Source organism: Heteronotia binoei, chromosome 13 (genome assembly GCF_032191835.1).
Source record: "Heteronotia binoei isolate CCM8104 ecotype False Entrance Well chromosome 13, APGP_CSIRO_Hbin_v1, whole genome shotgun sequence".
In the NCBI taxonomy this organism is placed as follows: domain Eukaryota; kingdom Metazoa; phylum Chordata; class Lepidosauria; order Squamata; family Gekkonidae; genus Heteronotia; species Heteronotia binoei.
The window spans coordinates 80,516,125-80,539,511 of NC_083235.1; the positions used below are offsets into that span (position 1 = coordinate 80,516,125).

General features: G+C 40.2%; 1 protein-coding gene across 1 annotated transcript in view; it reads right to left on the reverse strand.

The window, feature by feature from the left end:
* The window catches only part of PIK3R6 (phosphoinositide-3-kinase regulatory subunit 6), a 194,271-nt gene that overhangs the window by 101,618 nt on the left and 69,266 nt on the right, over positions 1 to 23,387 (reverse strand). The window contains exon 4 of the mRNA XM_060253049.1: positions 20,222 to 20,290. Coding sequence (XP_060109032.1) covers positions 20,222 to 20,290 — 69 coding nt within the window. The remainder of the gene's footprint in view (positions 1 to 20,221; positions 20,291 to 23,387) is intronic.

Genomic DNA, 23,387 nt, shown 5'->3' on the forward strand with positions numbered 1-23,387 from the left:
CACCTCTCTGCGGTCGGGTCTCTCGTCCATTAGGGTGGTCGACCTGCGTGGACCGCAGTCCTTCGGGGTGATGAATGAATTCTCTGTGTGCAGCTGTGACCCTTTCCTCACTTGCCTCTGGGCATCCAGTACGTGCCACAGAAGGGGCCTTGGGATTGCTCCTGTATTTCAACCTTCATTTGCCGGAATGCCTGGTCCTGCGGGGGTTTCTCCGTTATCTGGGACCTTGATATTCTCAATAATGAAGTCCTTTGTTTTGTTTCAAATAGACTAGTTTATTAAAGAACTCAAGGTGCCCAAGGAACATGGTCCTTGGAAAGACTGATATACCAGAGGTTACAAGATGCTATATAGGGTATAATAAACTGTTACAAAAAAGTGCTCTATTCAAACCTAAGGTTCAAAGATTACAGCAGTACATTTTCCTTTATTCTACAAAACTCATAGAATCATAAAATCATAGAGTTGGAAGAGACCTTTAGGCAGTGGTGGGATTCAAATAAATTAACAACAGGTTCTATGTCCTAATGACCATTTTAACTATATCAAAAGATATACCGAAAGGTAGTTTAATAATTCACGCATTAAATACTGCAATAAGAACAGTAAAAGGGGTAAAGACAACTAGATTATGTTTAAAGAAAGATTCATTGAAGATATTTCCATATTGGGAGTTCTGGCCCTCACATTTAAAGGGATGGCACACCTTTTCAATGCCTTCCTTTCATAGGAAATAATGAAGGATAAGGGCACCTTCTTTTGGGGCTCATAGAATTGGACCCCCTGGTCCAATCTTTTTGAAACTGGGAGGGTATTTTGGGGAGAGGCACTACCGTCCTCCACACTGAAGACTGCCCATTTATACTCACTCTCTGTTTCCTATTACTCAGCCAGTTTTTGATCCACAAGAGGACCTGTCCTTTTACTCCATGACTCTCAAGCTTTCTAAGGAGCCTTTGATGAGGAACTTTATCAAAAGCTTTCTGGAAGTCAAGGTAAACAACATCTATTGGGTCCCCTTTGTCCACCCCCTCAAAGAACTGTAACAGGTTAGTGAGGCAAGATCTTCCCTTACAGAACCCATCCTGAGTCTTCCTCAATAACCCGTGTTCATCAATGTGCCTGCTCATTCTGTCCTTGATAATGGTTTCTAACAACTTTCCCGGTATTGAAGTCAGACTGACTGGTCTGGAATTTCCCGGAAATCCTCTGGAACCCTTTTTAAAGATGGGGGTGACATTTGCTACCTTCCAGTTTTCAGGAACGGAGGCAGATTTCAATGAAAGATTACATATTTTTGTCAGAAGATCAACAAGTTCAACTTTGAGTTCTTTCAGAACTCTCGGATGTATGCCATCCGGACCTGGTGACTTATTAGTTTTTAATTTGTCTATCAGTTGTAGGACCTCCTCTCTTGTCACCTCAATCTGACTCAGGTCTTTCAACACCCTTTCCAAAATTAGTGGTTCTGGAGCGGGCAAACACTTCTCGTCTTCCACAGTGAAGGCAAAAAATGCATTCAACTTCTCAGCCATTTCCCTACCCCTGATGTAGCCCATCTTTGTATTAAGGTACTCATGATGTTATACATGGTTTACTAGCCTTCCCCTTTAAATCCGCACAACCTTGTGCAGTAGGTGGGGCTGACAGACACAGCACCATCCTTAGGAGATCTAACTCAGACTCACGCAGGTCTATGCAACTGGGCTGCATAGGGAAATGGCTTTAGGATTGCGCTGATAGTGACTGATTGAAATCAGCCTGTGAGTTTTGCAGGAATTTGACCTTCAGTCTTCCCAGTCCAGAATTCTGATTGCAACAAATCTTGGCTTCTTCTTCTGGCCAATTAAATAAAACACGATTGCTCCTAACTTTGAACAATTTGAACAATTGCTTTGAACAATTTTGAGGAAGAGAAGAAGAAGAAGAAGAAGAAGAAGAAAAAGAAGACCATAGATTTATACCCCACTCTTCTCTCTGAATCAGTCTCAGAGTGGCTTACAATTTCCATTATCTTCTTCCCCCACAACTGACTCCCTGTGAGGTAGGTGGAGCTGAGAGAGCTCTTCCAGAAGCTGCTCTTTCAAAGACAACCTCTGCAAGAACTATAGCTGATCCAAGGCCATTCCAGCAGCTGCAAGTGGAGGAGTGGGGAATAAAACCCAGTTCTTCCAGACAAGAGTCCGCACACTTCACCACCACAACAAACTGGCTCTTGATAGAAAGGATAAACAGGATAGAAACCTGGTAAACTAGTCACTAACTGCTGTTAATACACCTATGTCCTTACTAATGTTTGATTTTTTCCCTCTTCAGTGTTGGATCCAACCATTTTCTAGCCATAAATACCAACAACTGTCCATAACAATATAATTCCCAGGGTCCTGGGTGGGACGTGCCAAAAAAGTACCTTTTCAGGTTCAGGTATATTGGACTGGGAATATATTGGTAATTCCAATATTCCTGAATTCCAGATACCTGTATGGTAATTGGATGTGGAGGGTCCCCCCCCATTTCCAGTTTTTTCAGGACCATTATTCTGTATGGGGAATGGCTGGGGAAATGGAACAGTTGTTTTGAAAGATTTCCAGGTGGCCAGGGGAGTTGTTTTTAGAAGAAGAAGAAGATATTGGATTTATATCCCGCCCTCCACTCCGAAGAGTCTCAGAGGGGCTCACAATCTCCTTTCCCTTCCTCCCCCACAAAAAACACCCTGCGAGGTGGGTGGGGCTGGAGAGGGCTCTCCCAGCAGCTGCCCTTTCAAGGACAACCTCTGCCAGAGCTATGGCTGACCGAAGACCATTTCAGCAGGTGCAAGTGGAGGAGTGGGGAATCAAACCCGGTTCTCCCAGATAAGAGTCCGCACACTTAACCACTACACCAAACTGGCTTTTAGAGGCACAAGCACCACAATCGCAGGGAAGCTGCTGGTGCCTGTCCTTTCAATCAGTGGCTCCCAACCTTTTTGGCACCAGGGACCAGTTTTGTAGCAGACAATTTTTCCACGGACTGTGGGGGGTGGTGCAGGGGTTCTTGCTGCCCCAGGCCACCCTGCTCCCATGTCCCTGCCCCCATGGGGGTCTTTAAATACGGGGGAGACTGGGGCTGCTTCTGGCCACCTCCCCTGGAAGGGGAGGCAGCCTCAGAGAGAGGCCACACTGCCTCTTTCGTCCACCACCGTGTTTGGAGTGAGGCTGTGTGGGTGGGCAAAAGGGGTGGTGGAGCAAGCCTGCTCTCCTCTATGCCTGGGAAGCAGGGCTTGGAGCCCTTCTTTGCCGAGGGGCATGCCGGGTCTGGTAGTCTTTCGAGCCTCCTGCCTGCTGCGCTCCCGAGCGCAAGGACTACGAGTCCCAGAAGGCACCGCGGTGGTTAGCTTGAGCTGCTTTTTCCTCGGCGCCTGGGTTTTAATCACACGTGGGAGTGGTGAAGCTGGAAGAGGCTGGAGGGAGTGAGACGCAATTCCTGGCAGGGCGTGCGTCTAACTTGTTCGCTTGGGCTTTTTTGCAGTCTGGTGGGGAAAAGAAACTGGTGAGTTTTAGGCACTTAGAGGGGAAAGTCCCTGTTGATCCGAGGGTGCCCGACCAACAAACGGTTCTATAGAACCGATAGCGCATTAGGTAACGGTTCCATAGAACTGGTGCGAACCTGCTGAATCCCACCACTGCCTTTAGGGTCATCTAGTCCAACCCCCTGCACAACGCAGGAAACTCACAAACACCTCCCCCGAAATTCACAGGATCTTCATTGCTGTCAGATGGCCATCTAGCCTCTGTTTAAAAACCTCGAAGGAAGGAGAGCTCACCACCTCCTGAGGAAGCCTGTTCCATTGAGGAATCGCTCTAATAGTCAGGAAGTTCTTCCTAATGTTGAGCTGGAAACTCTTTTGATTTAATTTCCACCCATTGGTTCTGATCCTACCTTCCGGGGCCACAGAAAACAATTCCACACCATCCTCTTTATGACAGTTCTTTAAGTACTTGAAGATGTTGATCATATCACCTCTCAGTCCCCTCTCCAGGCTGCAGCTCCTTCAACCTTTCCTCATAGGACTTGGTCTCCAGACCCCCCACCATCTTCGTCACTCTCCTCTGGACCCATCCCAGCTTGTCTATATCCTTCTTAAAATGTGGTGCCCAAAACTGAACACAATACTCCAGGTGAAGTCTTACCTGAGCAGAGTAAAGCGATACCATCCGATGAGATAAGAGCCTGTGAATGTTGGGGAGTATTCATTTTAGACATAGCAGGCCATTTACCGTGACATAAACATCCTTGGCCAGATGGCAGAGCAGACGTGGAGAGGGGGTTTTAAATAATGGAGGAAAACCAGAGACTGGGTTTGCCGCTTCCTCACCCATCTTATACTGAAATAGCCGGGCTTGACACAGGGGAGATTAATGCCGCAATTTTGAATAGCTTTGCAAGATCTTTTGGAAACCAGGCTGCTGTTTTGCAAGAAAAAGTAACATTAGACATTGAATATATGATACATTATTTAAGAGATGAAGGTGTGAGACAGATAGTTGAGAAGGGGAAAAGTGAAATGTTGGCTTTAAGATTGAAAAATGAAAGAAAAAGTGTTATGTGTTTTCAATGGGAAAAGAAAGGGCATATTGCAAAATTCTACAGATCAAAGAAAAACTGAGGGAGGGGAGTTCCTGTGATCAAAGTGGCTACTTCAAACAGGCAGAGAGCTGAGAGTCAAAAGGAAAGGAAAACTAAGAAATGTTATGCCTATATTGTTGCTGGAGAAAATGTAAATGGTTACTTTACTCTGGGGCTGATTGTCATGACTGCCATGATGAAAATTGTTTTGTGGAGTCAGATAAAGATTAAAAAAACACTCAATAGCTCAAGCAGATGGGAGCCACTTGCCAATTCTAGGAATGGTGTTGTAAAACTGAGAGTTTCCAACACAAGAGGGGAGGTTATTGAAATATTGTTGAAAAACTATGTCTAATCTCATCTGGCTGACCAAAATTTGCTGCCAGTTAATAAGATTGTATGACAAAGGAATTATTTAATCGTTGAGGACAATATTTGCAGTATTTTTCATCCTGAAGACAGTGATAAAATAGCAGAGGAAACTGGTGGATTTTACTATCTGAGAAATGTTGCTGATCAAGTGTAAATAAGCAGAAATGTGAGTATACTGATTGCATGTTGACATGGCACCATAGTTTGGGCCCGTGTTCTGTCTAAGCTGAGAGTGTGAGTTAGCTCACAGGTTTTTAGACTCTGGCTCACAAATTTTTGTCTTAGCTCAGGAAAAATGGCCCTAGAGCAAACTAATTTATACAGTAGTTCACAACTTCAATGGCAGTAGCTCACAAAGTAGAATTTTCACTCACAAGATTCCACAGCTTAGACTTCCGGAGTTAGAACATGGCGAGTTGAGATGCTTCTCATAAAGTGAAGCGGACCGGAGCCTCTGTTCTGGGCAGAGAAGGCGACTCCATTACCTGCTGCCTACTTTTCTCAGCAAGCGAAAAGGCCAAGACGTGCTCAGTAAAATTCTGAGGGGATTTACTTTGGCTTGGGAGGAGTCCCATTGGGGTTCCTTATGGGCTTTGAAGGGTCCCCGCCGAAGAATTGCATTCCAACGTCTACAGAGAACATCCGTGGTCATTAATTTGACTTAAATTCACCATGTTTCAAGCTTTCTGAGGACTATTCTAATATCTAAACATTTACCACTGACAAAAACGGGGTTAACAAGGATAAATTGGGCTGCAAGGTAAGAAGATGGTGACAAACAGTATGGACTGTCAGCCAAAGTCTCGAGGCGGCAGAAGGAAGGTTGCAGGCCTAGCTTGCCTGGGAAATTATAGATGTTTATATGCAAATGCTAGAAGTGTTCTAAGTAAAATTGGTGAATTGGAATGTTTAGTGTTGGGAGAAAACATAGATATTGTGGGAATTTCAGAAACTTGGTGGAATGAGGAGAATCAGTGGGACACGGTGATTCCTGGATATAAGTTATATTAGAAGGATAGGGAGGGAAGGGTTGGAGGTGGGGTGGCTCTGTATGTCAGAGAGAATATATGGTCCAGTAAGACTAAGGTCACAGAATTAGATTCCCTTCTAGAAATGCTTTGGGTTGAAATAGAGGGCCCAAAAGGAAATTTAACTATGGGAGTTTATCATCACCCACCAAATAAAAAGATAGAGGACGATTATAATATGATGGAAGGATTAAAGATAGCGGCTAAACGTAAAATGTGTCATAATAGATGATTTTAACTACCCAAAGATTGATTGAGTCAATATGTGTGTCAAGCATTGCAAATTTTCTATTTGTTATAATTGTCAGATCATAGAATTGTTACTAACCATGAATTATATTCAGGCACATCAAAGTAGCAAACCCCCTCCATTGCTTCTTTCGCTTTTACTAACAAATGCAGGAATGTCCTCTTTGAAGATAAGACCTCCTGGGACTCATTCCCAGGCCTGGCGAGGCCTGGACCCAGGATGTGCCAACCGCAATAGAGATAAGTCAGTTAGAGTGTGAATTTCACACGTGAATGTAGAATTGTTTATAGAACCTTAGATGTGACAGTTTAAAGCATGTATTCTGTTGTTACTAAGTATCAGTTCCAATACCTAGCTCAACTGAGCCACATGGATTATCAATAAACCAAACTTTGTTTCAAAACCCAAGGACTGGTTATTTCGAAATCTCATGCTTGACAATGTGTTCTGATTGAGAGAAAGAGACTGAGTTTCTTAATGCTCTCAATGATTGTGCTATGGAGCAGATGGTCACAGAACCTACCAGGGGTGGGGCGATCCTGGATTTGGTCCTAAGTAATGCCCAAGACTTGGTGAGAAATGTAAAAGTGATCGTACCGCTTGGCAGCAGTGACCATAACGTTATTGATTTCACCATTTGTATAAATAGGGAGTTGCCTCAAAAGACCAGCACAACCACGTTTAACTTTAAAAGGGGTAAATTCTCTGAGACGAGGAGGCATGTGAAGAGGAAATTGAAAGGAAAGGTAAATATGGTCAAAACCCTTGGGGAAGCTTGGAGACTATTTAAAACTACAATCCTAGAAGCTCAGATAAAATATATACCATAAGTTAGGAAAGACACAAACAGGTATAAGAAAAGGCCTGCATGGTTAACAAACAAAGTAATGAAAGTGGTAAAAGATAAGAAGGACTCCTTTAAGCGGTAGAAAACCAGTCAAAGTGAGATTAATAAAAGGGAACAAAGGCTGTGGCAAATCAAATACAAGACTGTGATCAGGCAGGCAAAAAGGGACTATGAGGAGCATATTGCAAAAAACATAAAGACCAACAATAAAAAATTCTTCAAATATATTAGAAGTAGGAAACCAGCCAGGGAGGAAGTGGGGCCCTTGGATGACCAAGGGGTAAAAGGATTACTGAAGGAGGATAGAGAAATGGCTGAGAAGCTGAATGCATTTTTTCCCTCCATCTTCACTGTGGAAGACGAGAAGTGCTTGCCTGCTCCAGAACCACTAATTTTGGAAGGGGTGTTGAAAGAACTAAGTCAGTTTGAGGTGAGAATAGAGGAGGTCCTACAACTGATAGACAAATTAAAAACTAATAAGTCACCAGGTCCGGATGGCATACATCCAAGAGTTCTGAAAGAACTCAAAGTTGAACTTGTGGATCTTCTGACAAAAATATGTAATCTTTCATTGAAATCTGCCTCCGTTCCTGAGGACTGGAAGGTAGCAAATGTCACCCACATATTTAAAAGGGTTCCAGAGGAGATCCAGGAAACTACAGGCCAGTCAGTCTGACTTCAATACCGGGAAAGTGGTAGAAACCATTATCAAGGACAGAATGAGTAGGCACATTGATGAACATGGGTTATTAAGGAAGACTCAGCATGGGTTCTGTAAGGGAAGATCTTGCCTCACTAACCTGTTACAGTTCTTTAAGGGGGTGAACAAACATGTGGACAAAGGGGACCCAATAGATGCTATTTACCTTGACTTCCAGAAAGCTTTTGATAAAGTTCCTCATCAAAGGCTCCTTAGAAAGCTCAAGAGTCATGGAGTGAAAGGACAGGTCCTCTTGTGGATCAAAAATTGGCTGATTAATAGGAAGCAGAGAGTATAAATGGGGTGTCTTCGCAGTGGAGGACGGTAAGCAGTGGGGTGCCGCAGGGCTCAGTACTGGGTCCCATTCTCTTTAACTTGTTCATAAATGATTTGGAGTTGGGAGTGAGCAGTGAAGTGGCCAAGTTTGCAGATGACACTAAATTGTTCAGAGTGGTGAGAACCAGAGAGGATTGTGTGGCACTCCAAAGTGATTTGTTTAGGCTGGGTGAGTGGGTGTCAACGTGGCAGATGATGTTCAATGTGGCCAAGTGCAAAGTAATGCACATTGGGGCCAAGAATCCCAGCTACAAATACAAATTGATGGGGTGTGAACTGGCAGAGACTGACCAATAGAGAGTTCTCGGGGTCGTGGTAGATAACTCACTGAAAATGTCAAGACAATGTGCGATTGCAATAAAAAAGGCCAACGCCATACTGGAAATTATTAGGAAGGGAATTGAAAACAAATCAGCCAGTATCATAATGCCCCTGTATAAATCGTTGGTGTGGTCTCATTTGGAGTACTGTGTGCAGTTCTGGTTGCCGCACCTCAAAAAGGATATTGGAGAAAGTCCAGAAAAGGGCAACTAGAAAGATTAAAGGTTTGGAACACTTTCCCTTTGAAGAAAGGCTGAAATGCTTGGGGCTCTTTAGCTTGGAGAAACGTCGCCTGCGGGGTGACATGATAGAGGTTTACAAGATAATGTATGGGATGGAGAAAGTAGAGATAGAAGTACTTTTCTCCCTTTCTCACAATACAAGAACTCGTGGACATTCGATGAAATTGCTGAGCAGTCAGGGTAAAACGGATAAAAGGAAGTACTTCTTCACCCACAGGGTGATTAACATGTGGAATTCACTGCCACAGGAGGTGGTGGCGGCTACAAGTATAGCCAGCTTCAAGAGGGGATTAGATAACAATATGGAGGAGAGGTCCATCATTGGCTATTAGCCACAGTGTCAAAAGAGGATAGTAAATGGATTAATTTGTTGTTAGTAGCAGCAAGACAAGTGATAGCAAGGAATTGGAAAGAAGCTGAGGAACTGACAATTAATCACTGGAGGGATAAAATAAATAATATAATAATATTGGAGTATTTAACTATGAAGATACGAAGAATGAATGTTTAGGGAACAAAAGAAGGGCTGGCTTAGAAAGATGGTGAGGTATCTGGAAAAGTTTAAACAATTTAAGATGATTGGTTGGTTAATAAGGAAATGAATGGATAAGAAGTTTAAATAGAGGGATGGAGTTGTATTTGGATGAAATGTTAATAATTATAAATATATGGAATATTATAATGTATCTATGGCCTGGGACTCTCACAGAGGTGTAGTGGTGTTGGAATATATAACAATAAAATTATTTATATATATATATATATATATATATATATATATATATATTAGCCACAGTGTGTGTATGTGTGTGTGTGTATATATATATATATATATATATATATATATATATATATATATATATATATATATATATATATATATATATATATATATATATTGGCCACTGTGTGACACAGAGTGTTGGACTGGATGGGCCATTGGCCTGATCCAACATGGCTTCTCTTATGTTCTTAATATCTTTATCTATCATTCCGGGACTAAAATCAACTCTGAGATAAAGATTTGGACTTAACTATATTACTCTAAAGTTGTAAAGTTGTAAAGAAGAGAAGGGGCAATTTCGGGAATTTTGGCATTTGAGAAGCAAAGTTAAAATACGAAAAACTACTGTTCAGCATACTTGCGGTTTCTGTAAAAAAAACCTGTCACTGAGCTGGAAGACGTTACAGGAAGTGGCATCATACAAGCATCGTGAGATCTCTCAACCATTGAAACATGACTTTGTGGCAAGAAAAGCAGGAAGGAGCCATTAGAAGAAGGGAACTTTTAAACCTCCTGGCTTTCACTAGGATTTGAAAACCATAGAGAAATTGTGGCGGCCATTAAAGGAAGGTAAAAAAAAATTACCGTAAATACTCAAGAAAAGAGAATAAGACTGAAAATTAGTGGAGCCAGCAGATATTAAGGTTACAAAGTGAAACATATTGGATTGGATTATAATATTAGAACTGATTTTGGTGGCTTTTTGGTGAAAAAGGAAAAAAGACTTCGAAAAAGGTGTGAAAAATCGCGGACACCATTTTGTGCATTTTTAAAACTTTAAAAAATCATATCTTGAGTTAGGAAGCCCTGAGAACGGCAATTTTGGGCTTATTGGAAAGGGCATCTCCTAATCTATAAGATCCTTTGGTTCAATTTGATTTTGGGGAGATCAACTTAAGAGCCTATTTTGTGAGTGGAGAAATAGCAATGTCTGATCATAAGCAGGCACCAAAACAGACACGCGCAGGGACTGGTTCACTTGAGGAAGGTATAATGCCTAAAATACAAGATCAATTGGATGCTATGGAGGCAAGAGTGGTTAAAGTGATGAAAGATCTAATAACAAACAATAAGAAGCAATTAAAAAAAGAAATTGAAACAAGTGCAGAAATGGTGAAGTTGGAAATTAAAAAAGAAATTGAGAATCTCAGAAAGGACTCACAAGCAACACTAAATAAAGTACATGTGGTTGAGAACAAGGTGAAGGATCAAGATTCCATGATTAATAAATTGCAGGAGAAAGTAGTTCTGCAAGACTGCAAGTTAATGGAAAACCAGATACGTCTAAGAATGAAGGAGATGACTTAAAGACATATATAATAAACACTATTGCTGAGTTTTTGGAAATAGAACCTGATGAATCTAGCTATCTTTATGACTACATATACAGGGTCAATTCATCGTTTGCCAAGAAAAATAAATTACCAAGAGACGTGGTAGTAAAATTTATTTCAAGAGACATGGTGGAAAAGATCTTAAGAAAACAATTTGAAAAAACATTGGAAATTGATGGAAGCAGAGTAAGAATTATGAAAGAGTTGCCAAGAAAGGTTATAAATGACAGAAGATTGTACAAAAAATTAACTGATAAGCTGCGGGAGAATGAAGTGCGATACAGATGGATATTGCCTGAAGGTCTAAATTTTGAATATGGAGGGAAGAGGATTACAATTACAAATGTGCAAGAAATGAGGAGATTTTTTGAAGAAAATGAGGGATTTGGGGATACAGAATAAAAGAAGAATCGTTATGGAATACAAATTAATATCTTGGAACGTAAATGGACTAAATTCATTGGATTAAGAAACAAAAATATAATATAATTTGTTTACAAGAAGTACATATTAAATAATTGGATTACAAATTTTTATGGAATAAACAATTGGGTAAGGAATTTTTTTCCTTGGCTAAGGAGAAAAAAAGGGGAATGATTTTTTATGTTAAACAGGATCTGGATCCAAAATTGATTTTTAAGGACAATGAAGGGAGATATTTAGCTGTGGAAGTGACAATGAATGATAAAAAGACATTGATGTTGGGACTGTATGCCCCAAATGGGGCAAAAGACTCCTTTTTAAAATATATTGTGCAACAATTAGACCAAGTGGCTTATTAACAAATAATGGTAATGGAAGATTTTAATGGAACAATTACTAACGATCTGGACAGATCAGGGAAAAATATGAGGGGAAGCTACCAAAGCTGTTTTTTGAAACAAGAAAGTTTGGAAGATATATGGAGGAAGTTTAATCCTAGGGCGCATGATTACACCTTTTCTTCAGCTAGGCATAACTCTTTCTCAAGAATTGATATGTTATGGACTACAAAAGATCTTAGATTTATGACAAAAAAAAAAAATAGAGATTCTTCCTAAAGTTGGGACTGACCACAATCCTTGGATGTGGTCGGCAAAGTGTGTGAAAAAGGTTAGGAGATGGAGAATAAATGAAGATTTGCTACAGAAAATCGAGACAGTGGTGTCTCCAGAAAGCCTTCTTCCAAATAAATGAAAAGGAGGACATTCAATTCCAAACTGTGTGGGATGTGTATAAAGCAGCAATGAGAGGTATTTTAATTACAATGAATAATAAAAATAAAAGGGCCAAAGAGAAACAAATGTTGGACATTCAAAAAGAGATTGGAAAAAATAAAAGGAACTTTAAAAAAGACCAGGGAAAAAGAAAATAATAAGTGAAATTACAATATTGCAGAACCAATGGAGACAAATGAAGAGGTAGAATGGAACCTTAAGAGACTTCAACAGAAATCTTTTGAAGGAGCAAATAAGCCTGGAAAATACTTGGCTTGGCAAATGAAAAAAAAAGGGAGAAACAAATTTGTGACCAGAATTGTATCGGGAGGTAAAGACCAAGCAGGAATAAAAAGGGAATTTTATAAATATTATGTCAAGTTATTTCAAGCTCAAAAGGTGGAGAAAAGAAAAATAGATGCTTATCTACAGAAAATTCAAGGAAATCCCTTAACAAGAAAATATAGAATGAACCAATTGAAAAAATTGAAGTTGAAGCAGCTATAAATTCAATGAAAATGGGAAAGGCACCGGGTCCAGATGGTTTTACAGCAAAATTCTACAAAGTCTTTGTAGAGATATTAATACTGAAACTTAATAAGTTGATGAATATTGTAAAGATTGACGGGGTAATGCCAAATACATGAAAGGAAACAACAATTTCGCTGATACCAAAAGAAGATAGAGATACAAAAAATGTAAAAAATTATAGACCAATTTCATTACTTAACAATGACTACAAAATATATGCTAGGATACTAGCAGAACGACTCAAACAGCATTTGAATAATTTTATCAAAGGGAAACAAGCAGGATTTCTTCCCAGGAGACAAATTAGAGATGATATCAGAACTGTTATAGACGTTGTTGAATATTATGAGAAACATCCTGAAAAAGAAGTGGCACTATTTTTTGCAGATGCAGAGAAGGCCTTTGACAATCTGAATTGGGACTTTATGTTTGCAGTGATGGAGAAATTGGGATGAGGAGAGGATTTTATAAGAATGGTTAAGGCGATATATACTGAACAACAAGAAAGACTCTGTATAAATGCAGATATAACGGAGAAAATGATGGTTGGTAAAGGAACAAGTCAAGCGTGCCCTCTATCTCCATTGATATTTATAATGACACTAGAGATTTTGCTTAGGCAAATACAAGATGACAAAGAGATAGAGGGGCTGAAATTGATGTAATGTTTATCAATGAAAATCCCTTATCTGTGACACCATTGCTGCTTCGTAAAATACAGGAGTATGGAGAATTGGCAGGCTTTTATATAAATAAAGAAAAATCGAAAATATTGTGCAAAAATATGACAAAGAGTCAACAGGAGAAACTGCAAAGTGTAACAGAGTGTGAGGTCACTTCAAAAGTAAAATATTTAGGTGTTGAAGTTACCATGAAAAATATAGATTTGTATAAAAATAATTATGAAAAGCTTTGGCGGAAAATTGATGAAGATTTGATAAAATAGAATAAATTGAACTTGTCTATGCTGGGCAGAATCGCTGCAATTAAAATGAATGTTTTACTCAGAATTTTGTTTTTATTTCAAACAATTCCAATTGTGAAGGATGATAAACAATTTAGTAAATGGCAAAGAAAAATTTCAGAATTTGTATGGGCTGGAAAAAAAACTAAGGATCAAGATGAAAATTTTAATCGATGCAAAAGAAAGGGGAGGTTTTCAGTTACCGGATCTAAAATTGTATCATGATGCAGTGTGTTTGATATAGATTAAAGAATGTATGACATTATTACGTAAGAAACTGTTGGTTTTAGAAGGCCATGGAAATATTTTTGGTTGGCATGCTTATATGTTGTATGGGAAAAATAAGATGGATGTTTTTTCTCACACCATTATATAAGAAGAAATTTGCTAAGTACTTGGTCAAAATATAAAATATATGGTGAGAGAAAGCCGCTATGGATTGTGTCAACTGAAGTAATAAAATTATCCTCATAAACAAGTGAAGGGATGTGGTTAACGTTTAATCAACTACTAAAAATACATGGAGGAAAGGTGGAACTAAAATCAGCTGAAGAATTACAATATAAATATAATTGGTTTCAACTACAAATTAAGAGCTTGGTGGAACAGGACAATAAAAATGAAGGTATAAGACAAGAGCAAACAGAATTGGAAAAAGTGCTGTTGGGCAATAATGAAAAGTTGATTTCAAGGATTTATAAATTGCTATTGAAGTGGTCTACAGAAGAGACCACTGCAAAACCTGAGCCCCGTTTGCTTCCTTTCATCCCCCAACATCTCTGTGTTGTGCAGAGAGGAGCTGGGCTGCCTCTCCTTCCTTCTCTCCCCCCCCCCATCCCAGTGTTTGAAAGATAAGCCGGAGTCCACTGGCACTTTAGACCCATGAAGTCCACTGGCACTTTAGACCCATGAAGTCCACTGGCACTTTATCCTTTTTGGGATAACTGCAGAAAAGCCTGTATGAACGTCATATAACTTGAAATTAATTCGTTAATTAGCCGGAGTCCACTGGCACTTTAGACCCATGAAGTCCACTGGCACTTTAGACCCTTCAGGGTATGAGCTTTCATGTACTAGCAGAAGTGATAAAAATAACAGTTGAGACGGATGAAGGAAAGCGGCTGTCGTACAATCAACTATTTAAAATACAAAGTGGCAAAATAGAATTAAAAACTGCTGAAGAGCTGAATAATAAATACGATTGGTTCCAGATGCAGCAAATAAAAAGTTTGGTGGAAAGTGATATTAAAACTGTAGGAATTAGACGAGAACGAACTGAAATGGAGAATGTCTTGCTTGGAGATAATGAAAAATTAATCTCAAAAGTATATAAATTATTGTTAAAATGGTCTACAGAAGATGAAGTAGTGAAGTCTCAAATGATTAAATGGGCAGTTAATGTAAATAGAGAAATACAGATGGATACTTGGGAGTATTTATGGAAAAACTCTATGAAAATTTCAACATGTCAGAGTATAAAAGAAAATTGTTACAAGATGATGTACAGGTGGTATATGACTCCTAAAAAATTGGCAAAGATGAACAATAAGATGTCAGATAGATGTTGGAAATGTAAAAACATGAAGGTTCTTTTTACCATATGTGGTGGACTTGTGAAAGAGCAAAACAGTATTGGCAGATGATTCAAAAAGAAATAGGATCTTGGGGTACGAATTCAAGAAACTGCCAGAGATTTTTCTCTTGGGATTACAAATGGAAAAATTTCCAAAAGAAGATAAAACTATAATATGGTATATGCTCTCAGCTGCTAGAACATTGTATGCGCAGTTGTGGAAGCAAGAAAAAATACCAGAAAAATGGGATTGGATAGTTAAAGTTATAACATGGAGTGAAATGGACAAATTAACAAGAACTTTAAGAGACTATGATTTGGAGGTTTTTAAGATGGAGTGGAAAAAATTTAGAAGATATGCAGAAAAAGAGTGGAAAGTAAAAGGACATTGGACAATTTTTGATAATGATTAAGTATTAGAAGAAAGAAGAATATTAATTTTTTGTTTTAGTAGTTAAGTATATCTTTAAATGTTAGTAGTTTTTGATAATGATTAAGATTAAGTTTTAGAAGAAGATGGAGTATAAATATTGGTTCTTGATTAGAATACAGTACCTTTAAATATTATTATTTTGAATTATTATCATCAGCGGGAGCCAAGTAACGAGGGGAGGGTAATTAGAAAGTAATATAGGGGATGGTGGTGAAAAATGGTTAAGGATGTAGAAATAGAAATTGTTACCTTATGTTACCAATGTTTATAAAGACTGGGGGGAGGGGGGAGGGAAAAGGGTAATGTATGGGGAAGGCATTCAGTGATTATTAATATTTTATTAGTATTAGATATAACTGCCATATGTTACCAATAAAAATTGTTTTACCAAAAGGTATGAGCTTTCATGTGCCTTGCAGTATGTTCTTTTGTAGAAATTTCCCTGGGAGGCCTCGATGGCAAAGAAAGGGGGGATGCTTTTTTCAGCTGGAAGGGGCAGGGAGTGGGCAGTCCAGTAGCTTTTTTTTTTTTTAACCAAACAATCCCTGGGCAGAATTGTTGCTTGCTGGGGTCATCTGACGGTGAGTAAGGCTTCCTCCCCCACCTTTGTCCCCCCTTCTTTCTTTCTTTCCCTGCAAGTGATGCTTTGTCTGTATTCTTGGTGCTGGGGGGGGGGGGAGGGGGAAGCAACAGTGGGAGGGCTTCTAGTGCCCTGGGCCCACTGGTGGACCTTCTGGTGCTTTTTGGGCATTGCATGAGAGAATTTTGGACTGGATGGTCCACTGGCCTAATCCAACATGACTTCTCTTATGTTCTTTCTTTCCACGTCTTCTTCCCATGGCTTTCTTTTCCTTTCCTTTCCTTTCCTTCCATTTCATTCTTTCCCTTTCTCTTTCTTTTCCTTTAATTCCATTTTTACTGGGTGAAACTTTTCTGTTCATCATGTTGCAGACATAGGAGCTCTATCAATGAAAAGTTGGCACCCCCAGCTGTAGCCAGCTGGTTTTTCTATGAGATTTCTGTGTGAGTGAGTGAGAATGAGAGGTGTGGAGCAGAAAGAGTTTATTGGAGATTACTGCTGTATATCTCAACAGTACTGGAAGTGATGGTACAATGAACTTGGCACTATTTAACTGGTCCTGCTTTTAACAGCTGCCTGACACCAAAATTAAACTCCTCCTGTAGATGGAAAAGGATGGAAGAAGTTCACTGGCTAAATATCTGCACAACAGGCTGCTTTTAAAGGCATGGGAAACACAGCCAGTGAACAGCTGCAAGCTCCTCATAAATATCCTTTTTGGGATAACTGCAGAAAAGCTTGTATGAACTTCATATAACTTGAAATTAATTCATTAATTGCAGTACAATTCTCTGCTATTTTCCACAGCAATTTCCCAGTGTTTCTGCCAAGGAAAAGTATGAAAAATAGCTGTCAAAAGATTTTCTTGAAATCAAGCAAGCTTGGTTGTAGCTTAAGGCAGGGTTCCAGTAGTAGCAGCTGAAGGAAGGGCCTACTAAATGTGTCAGCATATTTTGAGGTGGAGCAGCTGCCAGGGCCCAGTGTGGGTGATACACAGTGCTGGCATTCCTGATGGCAAGGGCAATAGCACTCCCAACTGCATACACTGGCCAGTGCTGTTGAAGGGGTGTGTAGGTGGGGAAGGCAATTGAACATGGGCATTAGGAGTGCTTGCAAACTGGAGAAGAACACACAAACAGATAGGTGCATGCAGTTGTGGGGGTGGAAAGAGAAGACCCTGAGAATGTATGAAAAAGTTGCAGACCGCCCACTTTCCACCCCCATTTCAGCTCAGCATGAGGTTCAGAGAGATTTTTCTGAAAATGAAGTTACTTCAAAAGAAGAGGCAGGTTTCGGGGAGTGCCCTGGATGTGACATCACAGGAAGAGTTGGAGTTTTGGTTCAGTGTGCCCCAGAAATGACTTGGCACTTGACCTGGAAGTGACACCACAGGAAATGACATAATTCCTGTCTCTCAGCTCCACCCCCAAAATCTCCTAGCTCCACTCCTGAATTTTAGTGGACCACAAAGGAGAAGTGTAAAAATAACCGGGCCATGGGGGGGGGGGGGGGTTGGGAAACACTGTTCTAGACCATCATTTATTTCTCTTGCTGTTATGCATCCATATGTGTTGTGTTTCTTTATCTTATTTATCATCTTACCCCAAGAGAAAATTTAAATTCACTTCTTCTAAGGTGCCTTAATACAAATGCAGAAAGAGGATGTGGCGGAACTGGCCCGATTCTGCCTTCAGACCCGGTCCCGTCAGCTCCCTATTGAGTCGCCAACTCCTGGAGGGAGCTATTTCTCCTCCTGCCCCTTGGGCTCGCTGCCACCACCTGCTCAGTCCCGGGGTTCAGATTGAGAGGAACAGGACTCCCAATCCCCCTCTCCAGCTGTGAGGCTAGGCCTCCAGGTCCTCTGCCACCCTGTACTTGGGTTTCACAGAGACCTCAGCACTTCTTTGGGGCACCCCTGGAGGATTGGCACCTTATCCAACTGCATGCCTTCCCCCTTCCCTGGGGCCCCCTTCCTAAAAACAGCGTGGTCTAAAGCGGTCTGGGGATCTATGTGGTACAGAGATTGACTGCCAGCATTTAAACAGTAAAAATATATTTATTTAAAAAGAGAAACAGATAGGAAAAGAAAAACAAAACAAAAACAGTTGCATTTAAAAAGTTAGCACAGCACAGCACACGCACAGCAAACAGCCTGACAAACAAAATGTGTTATAAACGCGTCCTGCTGGCCCTGATCTAAACTTGCCCTGTCTTGTGAATTACTTACTTTGTCTTACTGCCTGGAGGCCTCATTCTGTTTTGAATAGGCCGCATGCACAGGCAGGAGCTCTCCCACTGGCAACCTCTTCCTTCGAGCTGCAGCTGAGAACTGAACTCTCTTCCTGCCTAACACATGGCAAGAACAAAAGCACTTCCTGCCTCTCTAGGAGATTTTCCCCCTAGCGTTGTTGGTTTGGCTCTGGAAGGGAGGGGGGAGTGAGGGGAAGGCTACAAAGCTTGCTGAGGGAGTTACTGACCCCTGCCAAATGAAGCACCACCACTGACTAAAATGGCGTTTCTCCACAGAGGATATTGAGTATGCCTTTATAGAATTAACAAGTGAATTATGGATATTGTAAGCACATAGACATGCAATTATTACAAAAGTTTGGTTACACAAGGGTCATTAATCATCTGGATTCAAACACAGGGGTTTTGTACTATTGATTATTAAAGACATTGTGAATTGATTCTTTTAGAAGTATAAATGGAACAGCAGAAGAAAAAAAGAATTCATAAATCCATTTCACCCTCTTGTCTGCATGTATAAACACAAGCACATTGTGTCAGCATCCAATGTTTAATTATTTCTAATTCTGACTTGAAAACAATAGTTGTGTTTCTCAATGGTGACAGAAATACATACCACTCATACTTAAGTTAGAGCCACTCTTGACTTTACCTAATCCTGGCATTCAAAATAGATTCCTGGGCTGAGCTCTGAAAGCACCCCATAGGCTGCAACTGGCCCACCCAGTGCTTTAATCAGGTCCATGGCTCTCTCCCCACCCCACCCGTCCTGTCCTTTGAAGCTCCAAGGCTGCTGAAGTTGCCAGCTCCTCCTGCCTTGTCTTCACTGGCTTCAGTAGGAAGCTCTTCTGGGCTTGCAATGCTGCAAAGAAAATGCAGAATGGATTTTCCATTAAGGTCTCTGCACTCAGACAGACTACCCTGAGGGTTATCTATCTTGGCCCAGAGACCTTAATGGAAAATCCATTTCATGTTTTCCTTGCAACTTTGTGCTACAATGTATTTCAATGGAGTTTCACTTTCCAGCATTTGTATGGCCAGTTGAAGATCAAAGAATCATAGAATCATAGAGTTGGAAAGGACCTTTAGGGTCATCCAGTCCAACCCCCTGCACAATGCAGGAAACTCACAAACACCTCCCCCTAAATAGATGTTGCTTGTTGGAGTTTTCTCCTTACAAATAAAGGGTTGATGCTTTGACCCAGTTTGTCTGTGCTGAATGAACCTGAGAACTGGTGCCTAGTGAGTACTTTAACTTGGGAACCCACAGCCAAAGGGGGATATTACACTGGAGAGCCATTGCCAATCTGAGTAGATGGGGTTGGGGCTGGGGGAGAAGCTTGCAATGACCAGCCATTTCATGTTTTTCCCAGGCTCAGAGCATTTTATATTTTTAGTTTATATTTTTAGTTTCTGCTGTGATCCTTGTGATTTTTCTTGATGTTTCATTTTAAAAATTACTTTGCTAAACCCTCACCTTTCCTATTTAAGCAAAATATTGCAAGAGCTTAAACATGTTTGTATTTTAAGTTTTAAAAAATCTTTATTTATTACTTCAGTCTTATATCTCGCTCTCTCTGCAAGCAGACTCAGAGCGACTGACAGTCAATTACTTGTTTATTTATTTATTTATTTATTCTATTATGTTTGTCTGTATCCTTTATAAAGCTTATATTTCCACTACCCAGCATTACATTTTATGACATGCATGGCCTGGCCCCCACATTTATGTCAGATAACTAATGAGTTTGACACACATTCCATAGTGCTCCATGGGAGAAAATGGCCATATCATAATGTGGCACATTACATGAATTTCAGTGGAGTCCAACACTGAATTCCCCAGATGTTATAGCCCATGAACGTGGTTCTCACCTTCACCACTGTGTACATCAGCGTATGAAGCAAGGGGATGATATATTGTCGATAGCCACATCTTTCTGCCTGGAGAAAACATATGATTATGTTTATAACACATCTAATAAACTGAAGGAGAGCAAGCAACCAGATCACTAAAGCAATAGCTATTTAAAAACACAGGAGAACCTCAAGTAGTGGCAGTTATGTGTGAGAAACTACCATGAAACTGGTCAGATCTTTGCTGAGGTATATGTACAGAACAAGGTCACCTTCCTCTAAGGTCACTAACCTCCAGGTGAGGCCTGGAAATCTTCCAGAATTACAAGTAATCTCCAAGATACAGAGATCAGGCCCCATAGAGAAAATGGTTGCTTTGAAGGAAGAATTCTATGGTGTTATACCCCAATGAGGTCCCTTCCCTCCACAGGCTCCACGCTAAGATCTCAAAAAAATTCCCAACCCAGAGTTTGCAATACTACCAATTAACATGATTTTAGGAGTATTTGAGCAACCTGTTCTGCATTTAGGTAGGGAAAATCCAATGCATGGGACTGTGTTTGGAACAGAGCAAGTATAGGACGCATTACACTTGAACCATACATAAGTAATATAAATTGTGGATCATGGAGACTTGTAAAGGGTAAGGTGGAAGCGACTTTTCAATATCATAAAGGGATATGTTCCATCAGAAACAAAAATCTGTTGTTTCTCTGTCTGCAAGGAGTGTTCCCAGAGGCTTAGTTAATGATACCCTCTCGCAAATTTGGGCTAAAAACTCTTAACCACAGCAGTTAACAGATTGGTGGAGAATGTGGGCAGCTCTGACTGTCTGGGAAAACCCTTTTATAGAAACAGTGAACATCAGATTTGAGATTCAAAATGGGGAACAAAACTTCAGGTCAATTGAGTGATAAAAAGTTATGTAGAAGATTTAGATTGAAGAAACATGGTTCAGAAGAAGATAACTCTGATCCTCTGGAAAATTGTTAAATTGTTCTATGTACCAACACAAATCAATAGATGCTATTGTCAGGTTAAGCAAGTTAGTGGTTGTCATTTTGAATATCACGCTTTTCATTTGACAGTGAATTCATGAAAAGACAACCCTAATTATTTGACCATGTCAAACCAGTAATTTTAGGAATGAACATGGATATGTTAGGGGAATTGATAAGTCATCCAGAAATGCAGAAATGATTGAAGAAATAAAAAGAAACAGGAGACGGAGTAGCCATCAGTGTGCAGCATAATAACCAGAAAATTTTGCAGATGATATAGAAACATTAGGTGTTTTTCATTCTTTTTCCATAACCCCAGTCCAACAGCAGTGGGATTTATTAAATTGATAACTTACCCTATAACTGTGATCATCATTGTTCAAGCCATACCTCTCCTCTTAATGACCGTAGTTTGGGTTCGTGCAAGGATCAACCAGCTCCAGGAACTCTGAAAAGGCCTGAAGATCAATCTCTCGACCAGACGGCACAGACAGTACTCAACCTGGTCATACCTGGTGGGAGCAGTTCCGCCAGGTATGAAGGGGAGGAATCTGTTAGCCATGCCTATCTTGCTGTGAAGACATATATATTCCTGATCCTTCATTTTCATGGGCCCATACTTTAAACCTGCGTGCTTCAAGCTGGTATCTCAGTTCAGACCTGATCTCAGCAAGAGACAGAACCCTGTTAAAATGTAACCAAGACTTTCAGTCAATAGAAGACTAAAAGTAAACATGCAAAAATATTGATTCATTGTTGGAACGAATGCCAGAGCATTTTATAAACTCGTCTAATGGAGACAGGAAGGGGGGGAGCCTGATAATGAGAATTAACAGATAAAAGGAATTAACATCTCTTTTAAGGGTCTTAAGACTCTTAATTAGATGCCCTGATAGCACTGCTGATTGTGAGGGAAGACTGGAAAAGGAATATGTCACGTTGAAATGCTTTAACATGAATGTACACTGGGGCCAAGAATCCCAGCTACAAATACAAGTTGATGGGGTGTGAACTGGCAGAGACTGACCAAGAGAGAGATCTTGGGGTCGTGGTAGATAACTCACTGAAAATGTCAAGACAGTGTGCGATTGCAATAAAAAAGGCCAACGCCATGCTGGGTATTATTAGGAAGGGAATTGAAAACAAATCAGCCAGTATCATAATGCCCCTGTATAAATCGATGGTGCGGTCTCATTTGGAATACTGTGTGCAATTCTGGTCACCGCACCTCAAGAAGGATATTATAGCATTGGAAAAAGTGCAGAAAAGGGCAACTAGAATGATTACAGGTTTGGAACGCTTTCCCTATGAAGAAAGGTAAAAACACTTGGGGCTCTTTAGCTTGGAGAAACGTTGCCTGTGGGGTGACATGATAGAGGTTTACAAGATTATGCATGGGATGGAGAAAGTAGAGAAAGAAGTACTTTTGTCCCTTTCTCACAATACAAGAACGCGTGGGCATTCAATGAAATTGCTGAGCAGTTGGGTTAGAACAGATAAAAAGGAGGTACTTCTTCACCCAAAGGGTGATTAACATGTGGAATTCACAGCCACAGGAGGTGGTGGCGGCTACAAGCATAGCCAGCTTCAAGAGGGGGTTAGATAAAAATATGGAGCAGAGGTTCATCAGTAGGTATTAGCCACAGTGTGTTTATATATGTATACATACATACATACATACATACATATATATATATATATATATATATATATATATATATATGATACAGAGTGTTGGACTGGATGGGCCATTGGCCTGATCCAACATGGCTTCTCTTATGTTCTTATGTTCTAATGTACATATTGAGAAGAAACCAGAGGAAGGGCAGAAAGCCAACATAGCTTGGGTCGAAAAGTCCCTCTCTAGATGGGAGGGGGCAAGAGGAGTTTAGCTAGAAGCTGCCTGAGTGACACAGGTCAAAACATGGTTTTGGTTGAAAAACACACAGCAAGTTTTGGATCTATATAGAGAACCAATACAGAAGTATAAACCATATAGAATTAATATAAAAATTATTTTAATCATATAAAGATGTTCATTATTAAGGAAATTATTATGGAGATGTTCCATAGAATGATGTGATTGCTCAGAGGGAGAGCCAGTTTGGTGTAGTGGTTAAGTGTGTGGACTCTTATCTGGGAGAACCGGGTTTGATTCCCCACTCCTCCACTTGCACCTGCTG